The sequence below is a fragment of the Gymnogyps californianus genome, chromosome Z (genome assembly GCF_018139145.2).
Source record: "Gymnogyps californianus isolate 813 chromosome Z, ASM1813914v2, whole genome shotgun sequence".
Lineage (NCBI taxonomy): Eukaryota > Metazoa > Chordata > Aves > Accipitriformes > Cathartidae > Gymnogyps > Gymnogyps californianus.
Window position 1 is genome coordinate 40,867,594 of NC_059500.1, and position 12,430 is coordinate 40,880,023.

A 12,430-nucleotide genomic window follows, 5' to 3' on the forward strand; every position below is an offset into this window, starting at 1 on the left:
GTACAGATGAGCATTTGCGCTGAAACCTGGGACAAAAATTCAGTCCTTCTGAGTGATTACTGGAACCTGACCCCTCAAGTTCACGGGTCTTCGCTCTTCATCAGTTTGCTTTTCCCACCTTGAAAGCTGTCTCTCAAGAGGAGGAAAGCGCTATAACTTTTAGCCTGAGACTGACTTTTTAGAAGCCATCACTCTTTGGGATTTAGTTATTCAGTAGCGAAAGTACCAATTTACTGATACAGTGATGGAATTTCAAACTAAATTGATCGCAATCAACTTTTTAATTTTCTTTTAAACACATACACTTCTAATACTTTGCAATGGAGCTTGACACCCTGTATTCAGAAATGATTATCTGTAGACAAGTCAAAGGATGGCTTAAGTAGATAACAAAAAAGAAACTCCACTTGCTACTCACAGCACACTCACTCCTTCAACTTCTGTGAAAACTGCAATACCATTTGCGCACAGTTTCACCTAGCTTGAAGTCTCACCTCCTTCCACAGACCAACATACGCTAAATACATAAGAATCTTTTCCAGCATGACTGTCAGTGACTGCTGTGTTTAATGCTAGCGGACAATGGAACTTAGACCAGATAGGAAATAAACATAAATGTTAATTATCTTGCTGGAGATGAGAAACCAGATGACATCTGGAGCTGGCATTATGGTAAACAGGAAAAAGGTACAAGAGCTACTTAGCTTAGAGGTTTATAAATACCAGATATACACATGAGGAGTAGGGTGGCAGGTTAAGAAAGGACAAGTACAGCTCTGTAATAATAAGCGAGTGAGAGAGACAGAAAGAGAGAGTATGTGAAATTATTTCTGTGAAGACCATTTTTGTCTGAGACAATTTTAATTACGCTCTTTATTGGACAGATGCTCAGTGTGGTAGGAGAAATCTGCCTTGGTTTATACACTGTCACAGTTTACCTGATTCTCTTTGCTAAAGCAGTAAAACCACAAAGACTGGGACCACCATGGCAATGTGGCAGAATGCAGAGCATCAGCCCCACAAACCTCCCCAGAGCACCATAGCAAAGTCTTGAGCCACATCCTGCAAGCATTTATGCACAAACTGAACTTCATGTACTGTGATTAATTTCCCTGACACCATGTGGGTTTCATTGCAGCACACAAAACCAAACACAGACTTACGTATTTTTAGGATCAGGACCTACTTAGCACTAGTCAGCCGTGATTTAATGCGTCTGTACTTAATGTGCAGCTTACTAAATGTGAGAGAATTCTGTGTTTTGGTGCAGTTTGGGTTTTTCCCCAGAAAAGCATGTATGTTGTTTCAACATTAATGCTGAAAGTTAAATACTCTGTAGTCACTGATGTTTATTTAAACAATTATAATGTTGTCTAATGCAGCTGGGAACGGAGGTACAGTAGCCTCATATTTAAAAGCATGGCCTTTTATATAACATTAGAGAGCTCTAGTGGGCATGTTGCCCATTTCTGATTCCCTAGCAGCTTCTATTCTTCACAGGAATTATTGTTCTAATCACAATGAATCTGTCTAACATTTTCCTTGTGCTGATCAAGTATCAGCAATTCAGTGATTATCTTATGCATCCCACTGCATATGCTAGGCCAGATTATTCAAATATCCTCTAGTAGAAGAGATAATGGGGTATTTCTAATCACAAAATAGTGCCACAGAAAAACCACTATGGTAAGAGCAAACATCAGGGATGTACAATAAAAAGGCAAGAAAAAGATTTTCTGTTGCGTTGCAGGAACATCCCTCTGTGGACTGTGCTTAGTGCAACAATCTAGATGTAGATGAGCATTAATATTCACAAGATACATAGGTAGTCCAGCACCAGTCTTTGCAGCCTTAGAAGTCATGCATAGACATATGCGTGCATGCCCTTGTGCACAGGTCAAGAAAGATTCCTGTTACGGCATTTAAGCTTCGCAAAGTTGGAGGCAAAGGTTTCTGACCTTGGCAGTAAGCCCCTAGACTACAGTTTGTGCTATGAATCAATATAATTCAGGGTAGGATACAGATAGGATGTAACGTCTGTTAGTTGCAAGCCCAATGCTCACCAGCTATACTGGGAATCTCTAGCATGACTTCCCAGAGAAAACAGTTCAGACTTCCAGTGACACTTCAGAAATGTATGTACATTCACACAAAAAAAATAGGAAGAAAGAGGCAGGAACAACCTTCTCTGAAACACTTAAAGACCTTAATGTACTGATGAAAAATAGTAAACAGTGCAGTTACTATTAATCACAATATACTTCAGGTATTTTTTCAGTTATGTCCTGCAATGGTAATCACTGGTTCAAAAATCACTATTTCACATGTCCAATTCTAAAACTGTTACTAGGTTTGAAGAGTAGCATCTGAAGTTAGGGATACTCTTTTTTAACTATTCATAGTTAATTAGGTTTAACTCTTCATATTCTTTCACATTTCACCTGCTTCTAACTGAACATGAAAGAATTTGTATGCGACATTTATTGTCCATCATGCAACCTTCTGCTCTACTTTTAAATATTCAACATCTTGTCTGACTGTAGAGGTTGAATTGTACAATGAAATTAAAAGAATTGAAGTTTTAACCCTTATGATTCTTATAACTTTGCAGATACTCAGATTTCAAAGTAAGGTTATGTTCATTGCCAATACATGCAATGTGTGTATGTAACAATACTGACTTCTGCTTCTGACCCAGGATTTGTTTTCTCCCAAGAATGCATTCAGTACACAGGACCGGCCAAAGACCACTGAAATCAATGGAAAGGCTACTGGTGACTTTGATGGAATATGGATCAGGCTTTGAGTGTAACACTGCTGACTTCATTGACTCATCACAAGGGCTGAATTTGGCTTTGACAGATGTAAAGCGGTTCATCCCATGTACCTTTAACAAATTGCAGACATTTTAACCCCACCCTTCTACTCCCAGAAATTTAGAGCATTTTGTTCTGCTAGCTCTGTTAAGGAGCCCCAGGACTTGCACGGGTAAAATGAATGACTGAAACACATACAGTTGTTCGTACTTACAGGTGTCTGGCTTGAGCTGACTGTTGGTAATTCCAAAATACTGGGGATTTTCGATGACGGGAATCTTCGTCATCCCAATGATGACTGCATCAGGACCCCCCTCAGAAGAAGATGGAGTGTTACTGCCATTTGAGATGTGGTGGAGGGGACTGGCTGAATCGTCGTCGTTGCTGATAACTGAAGAAGGACCTAGAGTTAGAAACAAAGATTTTCCTGTAACTCAGTACATGGTTCCCTTCCCTCAGATGATTACCTTTTTTTTTTTTTTTTTTTTTGGACCAGTTTGTCTTCCATCCCCATAGTCAACAGCTCTCTTTGTGTGCCTTGTTGACCTTACCTCAGGAATTCTGTATGTCTGGGTGCAGATGGAGAACAGTGGGTTTTTTCCATTAGGAGTTGGAATGTGAAGCAAATTTTTGTACTGGTAGATCACCTAGACTAAATACGTCAGGCTCCAGCATAGTCTGTCACTGAGAAAGATCTCCAAATCTATTGAACTCCTCTGTCATTCTCAGAAATAAGCTACAAAATATACACATTAACTATTTTACCTTACACCCTACTTGGATCACACAGCAATAATTGCCACAAATCCAGGGAATGCCTGCCCCCCCTTTGAGGTGGCATTGCAACAAGACAAAAGACACAGAGGAGATGGGCTCATCCTGATCTGGGAAGCTGGAAATTTCTGAAGGACAACACAGTTGAGAGCCAAAATCCAGGGGACAATTTGAACAGTCACAGAAGGTGTGGAGCAGACACTGAGAAGAGTAGTGGGAAAGACACATCCCACACCACTGCAAAATCTGGGGTCACTGTAGAGGGGCTCATCCAGCCCAGGGGAACATCCCACTGGCTCCCCCATCCACACCTGCGTCTAGTCACCTTCCAGGAAGAGGTTTATTTGGAGCAGTAATTCAGTGACAGTTTTTGTTTTGTTTTCACTCTGTGCTTTATATTTTTAATGAAAATGCCATGGAGGTAAAACCTTGTAAATGGGTAAAAAAAATCCTGCTTAGCACAGTGTCCCACTTCTGTGAGCTGCAGGTGCCTTTGATCTAACAGCGAGATCAGCGCAGGTGACATTTGAACTCTTGCCATCTAACCCTGCCATTTAAATTCCACATTACATCTTCCAGTTTACATCCAGTATTCAAAGAAAACCAGAATCGACATTTAGCAGCGACAACATTTTGCCTAATCTCCCCACTGAACAGCCAGCAGAGCATTCTCCATCCATGTTAACCAGGGTTTTTGGGGTGGCATTCGCATCTTCTAATTGTAACAATCAAAAGACGATGCTAGAAACAGATGGCAAAATTTGCCCTCTGGAAGTGCCTATCCTGGAATGGCATCCTCAGACAACACCTGCATTTAGCCTGTAGGCAGCTGTGAGAGGTGGGGCGAATGTCCCCCCAAAGAAGGGGGCAGCAGAGAGGATCCTGAGGACAATGAAAAGCTGTGTTTACTCCAAGTCACCAGTCACCCCATTGCAAAATGTTGGAGCCCCAGACTGAGTTTTAGGTTGGACAGAAGGAACAGTGCAGAGGCAAGACAGAGCTGAGTAACCCGCCACATAGATGGCATCTGTGTCTGCAGCAGAGATGGGGGATGCAGAGAGAGAGAGAGAGAGAGAGAGAGAGAATGGGGACCAGCAGCAGGTCCTGTAGGCACATCATTAAGGACGTGGAGAAGATGGGCAGGATCCACCATAGTACACACACAATTAAGGAACAAGATGAGAACTAGGACAGTCCCAGACAGAGCAGCCAAGAAAGGGCAGCTTTAAAGAAAAGAAACTCTTACTCTTTTGCAGCTCACTGTATCATTAACAAAAACACTTTATCATTACATGGCATGGCTCACAGGAATAAAACTTAAATAATTTGGCATGTGGCTGTTCAACCCTACCTTTAGAGCCTCAAGTGTACTCCCACCCCTGTCCTGCTTTCCCTTCTCCCCAGTTGGTTTAATGGTGCATGAGGGAAATGCTCTCATAGTTTGAAAAAGTACTTCCCCCTCTAGCCTGAAACATTCAACGTAATTTTTCAAATACCTTGCACTTCACTGGAAAGTCACTGTTGACAAATGTAAGTGAAGCCTAGATCTCTGCAATTTATCAAGTGAAATACTAATACGAAGGCTGGTTTTGTCATTACTGATCACGCAGATCCTCAAAAGATTGATTCTACTAGGAAAGCTGCCAGGATTAAGAGTTTTTGGTGAAGATTTCTCTAATGAAGTGCAGAGCCTAACAAACTGTGGGAAAGGGTCCCTCAGATGGCACACAAGATACTTATATGAAGTCACAACACATTTTTCAGGTGCATGAGAGTTGTGTGAAGTGGCATTAGACTGCAAACCCATTTAAAACTGCATTCAATTTTTTCTAGACATCATCCTTACATGTCTAAACTTTCTGAATGTCAAGCTAATGGCTCCAAAAAGCAGGCTGACAAATACACATTTTCTTGGGAAAATAAAGTCCTTTTATACTAATACAGCTTTAGTATGAGGGTCAAATCCCTTCTCTTACAGCAAATGGGCAAATTCTCCGGCTCTGTAATTTAATAGAGGCATGCCTCTAAGACCTTTTCAGCCCTGCTGTTCTCTGCTGCACAGGAGGAGGCTCTTTTGTCATTGTTTGCTTCCACCACGCATGTGGTGATGGCAAGGAAAAGTGACCATTACACATTTCTAGGCGTTAAAGTGGGATAATAAATAGAAACTCATTCTCTTCATCAAATCATTTCTGCACTACTCCAAGACCCAATTTTGTACAGTGAACTATTTTTTCAATCAGTATAAACAGCAAAGCGCTGCAGGTGAAAAGTAAACAATTGTTCTGTAAATCTATTTACACATTTAGGCTAACTGGTAAAAACTAGTCTTTGTGTGGTATGAAGCAGGCTCCAAGTATATTCAGCTCTCTGATGTAGGTGAGGAAAACCTGGAAAATTAGGTGATTTCCAAAGCAATTCCTGGCAGTATGAAACAATTTAAGTAAAATTCAACTCTGGGAACTTTGTGCTGTGTCACTTAGTGATCCCTCTCACTTATTAGCAAGTAATCAGCTCATGCAATGGTCTTTGGAAATAGTTGTTTTGGTTCAAAAATCCTATTTCCTGTATATTTCTTCTCTAATTAAGACAATGAGAACTCAACAGATGGAAATTTTTGTGTATCAGAGGCAGTTGAGCTCACATCCTTTCAAACTTCCCCTTTGCTGGGACCTTTTCGTCAACGTGTGCGAACTGGTACATAAATTGTTTCCACACTTGCTTATTTGCCAGACTATCCACTTACCATAAAGTTACATTTCATTTTTTGAATGCACTAAGCCACATTACAATTACAGGCCAGCATTGCAGCTGGCTGTGACTGATATTCTAGTAAGGCAAAACCATTTTCCAGGATGCAAGATGAGGCCATCACCTGTGCTGACAAGAAGCTACAGCTGCCCTTTTCTGAATACGCACTGAGCTCAAATTGAAGAGTAATTTCTTAAAGCGCCTTAAAGTGTGGTTTCATCCAGATGAAATGGGGTCACTGAATTACTTGTCAAAGGCAGAATGAGTATGATAATTACTCTCAGTCACCTATTACTGATTCTGATTTTCATAAAATCTTTGTTGGTTTCACACCTGAAACCTGAAAATTTTAGACAAAACGTAATTGGTGGGAGTAAAAATCATGGGTTGTCAGTAGCCATTAGCTATTGCCAGTAGCTGACTCAGTCAGGTTGAGCTTTTAAGAAAACTCCAGAGGCCTTCTCCACCTTCAGATGTGCTGCCCAACATCTTCACTTGATTTCATTTTTAGACCATATTTCTTATCTTAAGAAGACAGAAGCCAGAGCCAGATGAGAAATGGTAGCCTGCCTTGGAGAAGAAACATGAGAGCTATACACTGCAGGGCTGAATTTCTCCTTTCTTTGATGCTGAGCTAAAAACCTGTCCATTCTGCATCACCTAGGCCCGAGAAAAATCCCTTCCGTGTACAAAAAACAGCAGCTCTCTGAAAAAGTTGTGACATGTAAGAAAACCAATTATATTTGAAACTGACAAGCTATAATAAAGCCAAAATACCTCCCACACCTAGGTTGTGAATGATCTTCGGCACATGGTGCTGAAACACTGCTGGGGTGGGGTCATGGTTTACCATCACTAGTGCCAGCACCCGTCCCTGAAATATAACCCACTTCTGTGCTACCTCTTGAACGGTGCATCTCTGCACTGTCCTTGATCGTGGTGGTCCCAACAAATGTGAGTTTCCTGAGGTTTAGAAATAAAATTGAATAAAACTAACTATTTTCAAGGCGTGCTGCTATTTCTGGCCAGGAGAAGGATTTTCATGATTATAAAATACAGACTTTCCTGCTGCTCCTATCGCCATCAGAGTTAATGCAGTTTTAACATACACATTACCAAGACCTATCTACACTGCTATTTGTTGGGTCTATGTTTTGCTTTGCATTATTTCAGTCTTCTGCTAATACTTAGGTAGTTGGCTGTGGCGACACATCTGACTACCGGCTGCCACTGGATAATCCATATGACCTTCCTGTGTATCAAAGTACAGAAAGAGTCCCAAAGAGAGTAATAGCATGACTCAGCTAAGCAGGCTCAGGCAAAAAACAAAAAGGAGAGGCTCTCAAATGCAGAATCAGAAGGAATATATGGGTTTTGTTTGCACCTGGCATGGCCTTGCAAGCACATATACTCAGACTTTAGTTTAGATGGTCACAAACGAGCACTGCGTCCATCTACTTCTCCCTCCACCTACTGTGTCAAAGATACAAGCAATCTACTCTGCATGTTTGCTCTCCAAGCTCTAACAAGATCTCTTGGAGGCTACAATATCCTGCATCCTCCTCGCAACACACTTCTGTGCGTCACACATTACTCCAACTATCCCTGAAGTCACCACTAACGGCTCAGGCACACTGGGAAACAATAGGAGTAATAATTACCAAAAACCCAGCCGATTTTAGCTTTGTGGTTGGAGCTGTGTAGTTACAAGGATGCATCTGCTTAGTCAAGTGTTACAAGGCAGCTCAGGTAAAGAGGACTGTTTATAGAGGTGATTTTGTGCTGTGATGCCTTAATAACCATGGCTCCTTCCATGAAAAATTATGTTGACTGCTAGGAAGATTTCTCAATCGACCTTGCGCTAGCATTGGCTCTTGGGAACAGGGACCAGTCTGTGCTGGGACATGGTAATAGCACACTGTCAAGTCAAAAGCAGGACAGTGACTGCATGTCACATCAGTCAGCATCACCTCTGCTGAATTTTGAGGCCATACTGAATCTTCTCTCTTTTTCCTTTTGGGAGGGGTATATTTTTTCACTAGTTAAATACCTTGTTCTGAAAAAGCAATTACACAAGACTTCTTTTCCCATGAGACTCCCATATTTGCTGTAGATTCTAAGTTCTTCTTTTCTGCATGATTAACAGGTAAGTTTTATGCTTCAGCAAGAGCAGATACTCAATTTTTCCTGTTATCAAGCTAGGATCCAACCTTCTTACCAGAACAGACATCTTTTCAGCTTAACTCTTGAATCGCTATCTTATCTTTCACTCGCTCTGGAAGACAACTCATCAATCATGGCTTGGCACACTTTTTTCTGGCTGAAGTGCTATAAGCCTTACTTTGAATATTCCTTTGCATTCCTAAGTTCAACAACTGTACGCAACTGTGATATCGAATCATGTTTATGCAATTCTATTAGACTGGATAAGAGAGCCTAGCATAATAGAAAGTAATGCAATTATAGAAACATTATTTTATATTATTGGTCTCTCAAAATGCTGCATGCTGAATACAGGGAATTGAATTAAAAGGCATAAAAAGAACACAAGAAAAAGAAATTCAAAGCTGGCTGAATAAGCTTCCCAAAGAGAAACCTCACTTTTCTTGGTGGAGCTGTTCAAAGTAAAGTCAGATTCTTCTGCAAATCTAGAGTGGGCTTATTAAAATAATGGTCTTTGCTTTGCATCTGCTGATGCTTTTAATTAGGGAAAGCTCAAGGCAAGGTGCTCCTATGCTTTCTCAGCAGTTCAGCTGTGTGGAGCAATAGCATTTCTTGCCTCTCCCCACCTTCCAGCCAACCCTTCTTGTCCCGTATCCCCATCCCTGCCAGCTCCCCAGAAAACACCCATTAGTCTTAGCCTCAGTGAAGTCATCTCAATAGTCACCGTCACACTCAGTTGCAAAACGAGTGTTATGGGGTTAATCCTCCTTTGTTTGTGGTGGAGAAAACACAAGAATAACATCACTCCAAGCAACATTATACCCAAGTCCATACTGCTGAAGTGCACTGCTCTTCACAGCTCCAACAGTGCATGTCCTTCTATCCCGGCGCAGCACACTGAGCCAAAACCCACACTGTAGACATTAAGTCTGTGACTCAGAAAACTGAGAGGCTTGCCAGGCTTGGGTGTTTAGAGGATAAATAATTTCACATCTTCTGACAGGTATCATTAATCTGTTTAACTGATTTGCACCCACCAGCGCTTGTTTAAGCTTGTACTCTGTTGCTTCTTGATATATGAGATGAGAAAAACTTTCTGACACTGCCCAAGAAGTTCAGTTCCAATCCAAGAGTATGGTCCCAGGAAGTCAGGGGAACCAGAACGGAGAGCTGGAGAACTTCCCCTCACCCAGCAGACAAATGCCTCTGTTCCCTGTCAGCATACACTTCTAACAATCTTTGAATAACAGAAAGAAGGGGGCTCCTTGGAGGTCTCTTGCTGGAGTAAGTGGCTGAAAATAAAGGTCTAAACTCAAGAAGCAGCCCTTAGGAGTCTGTTCACTTACAACCATTGCAAAACGAAGTGGAGACATTTGGTTGAAAATCATGATGAAACCACACCACTTTGATATAATATTACATTTGGGTGATCAAGAATCCAAGGTGGTTTGCTTTTGTTTTCATGTGAAAAATCAATGTTTTGTCTTTCCTCATTTGTTGCAGCTTCACAAGAAGAGTAAGTTGCGTTGTCATTACTGTATTGCTTTCATACAGAGCAATTAAGTTACAGTGTGGGATTATTTTCTTTCCTATGTAGAATAATTTAAGTAATGCATACTTTTGAGTCTAATGAAATAATAGGTATGTTATTCAGCTTTACAGTACCAAATTTTCAGTGTTCCTAGGTGTCAAAATGTCTTTCCCCTAAAACGCATGTTCCTCTTGCTGGAAAACTTATTTCAAATGCCTAACTCCTCTAGAGAGCAACAAACACGCAATCTGGGTAATTTCCACTGAAATGACTGCGCACAGATTTTAGCCAGTCAAGTGTTTCATCAGGACTTTTTGTTGTGGCTTTGAATCTAAAAGCCACAGCTGCACATTTGTTTGCTCCAGTTTTATTCTGGAGCGTGATTGTGAAAGAATCCCAGTCAGTTCCTTTCAGCTGCCTTTCTTCTCACCACCTCGTCTATACTCCCCTGTATGCATGCATTCACACATCCCTTTACACACAAGCCTAGAGCATTCCAGAGGTCATAGTTTCTGCAAGGGAGGTTTCCAAATAGGGAGGACTCTGTAGGATAACCTAGGGGACCCCTTCATAATGCAAGTCACTCCCTGGAAGCCGTGTGACCTACAGGATGCAGGGACAAAGACACAGGTGTCTAGGTCTGGGACAGACTGGCAAGGCAGTTCACCCAAGAAACCTCCTTTGCAGCACTGCAAAACCCTGTAGGAAAAAGGATGGGATCCCTAATACATACTCGATTTGCTAGTACTGTCTGTGCAGGACTGTCGCAGTTTAACCCCAGGCAGCAGCTAAGCACCACGCAGCTGCTCCCCCACTCCCCCCAGCTCCCAGTGGGATGAGGAGGAGAATCGGGAAAAAAGGTAAAACTCATGGGTTGAGATAAGAACGATTTAATAAATAAAGTAAAATAGAATACTAACAATAATAATAATAAAATGTTATAATAATTATAATAATAATAATGAAAAGGAATATAACAAAAAAAAGAAAAAAAAAAAACAAACCAGTGCTGCACAATGCAATTCCTCACCACCCACTGACTGATGCCCAAGCAGCAATCCACCCCTCCAGGCCAACTGCCCCCCGGTTATATGCTGAGCGTGATGTTCTATGGTATGGAATGTCCCTTTGGCTAGTTCAGGTCAGCTGCCCCGGCTCTGCTCCCTCCCAGCTTCTTGCACACCTGCTTGCTGGCAGAGCATGGGAAACTGAAAAGTCCTTAAGATAAGCGCTACTTAGCAACAACTAAAACATCAGTGTGTTATCAACATTATTCTCACACTAAATCCGAAACAGCACTGTACCAGCTACTAAGAAGAAAATTAACTCTATCCTAGCCGAAATCAGGACAAGGATGAAAGGTGCGTGACCCCCCTCTGCCCCAGCCTCACTCCAGGGCCAGCTCTCCCCAGGGATGCCATCAGCGAAGCCTCAGCCTGCAGCACAAAGGTTGCCAATTTCTTTCTCCTTTCAGTCAGAATGGGAGGCATTTGTACAACAGATCTCACAACCGCAATCTGGTACACATCTTCAAACTCTTAAGCACCATAACCAACAAATCCTCACAGTTCGTCCTCGGTGAGGTACGTGCTACTATTATTCCCAGTTTCGAGGCAACAGGAGGAGCTCTGCGCGGCTCGCTGATTTGCCCAACACTGCAGGTGGGAGCTTTGTCAACGTAATGACCAGGACCCAGGAGGGACTGCCAGCCCTGGCTGTCGAACCACAGAGCCCTTTGGGACTTATAGCCCTCCTTCAGCTGTAGGATAAATGGTGGCTATAGAGCTGCCCATTGCTTCGTGGACACGTTTGCAGTATCTGCAGCTCAGATGATGTGCCCTATCATAAAGAATGAGGAATGTATGGCCTCTCATTATTGGTAGTCAAATGAAACACAGACCTGAGACAAAAATCTAGCAGGGATGTAGCGTATTAATCAATACAAATATGTGAGCCAGAGAGGTAAGGATACAAGGCAGCAGAAAATGTGAAAGGAAAAAAAAAAAGATTTATCTTTTTTAATATAGATCACCAAGACCATTCATTATAGCCACCTGCAGGTTTGGATATCTCAGAAACATGGGTAAAATTACAATCCTTCAAAAATACTACAGTGAAAAATCACCACAATAAGAAAAAAGATCAGCTGGAATGTGCTTGTTGGCATGAAGCAAAAAAAAAAAAATTCACCCCAAAATAAATCCTTGTTGACTTTCATTTCACTTAAAAACTATTTAATTAACAATAGCTTCCCTCCACACTTCTCATAAATAATCTAAGTGTTAGCATTCCCATTCCTAGGGCTGGGAATGAGGTCCTCTGTTGTCTAGAAGATAAATACAATGTGTACAGAAGCAACACAAGTTTCCCCATGCTGCTTTGGCAGTTAGTCTTT

At 41.6% G+C, this 12,430-nt stretch overlaps 1 protein-coding gene across 1 annotated transcript in view; it reads right to left on the minus strand.

Moving 5' to 3' along the window:
* Nucleotides 1-12,430, minus strand: part of NTRK2 (neurotrophic receptor tyrosine kinase 2) — a 204,559-nt gene that overhangs the window by 82,420 nt on the left and 109,709 nt on the right. The window contains exon 11 of the mRNA XM_050912895.1: nt 3,031-3,219. Coding sequence (XP_050768852.1) covers nt 3,031-3,219 — 189 coding nt within the window. The remainder of the gene's footprint in view (nt 1-3,030; nt 3,220-12,430) is intronic.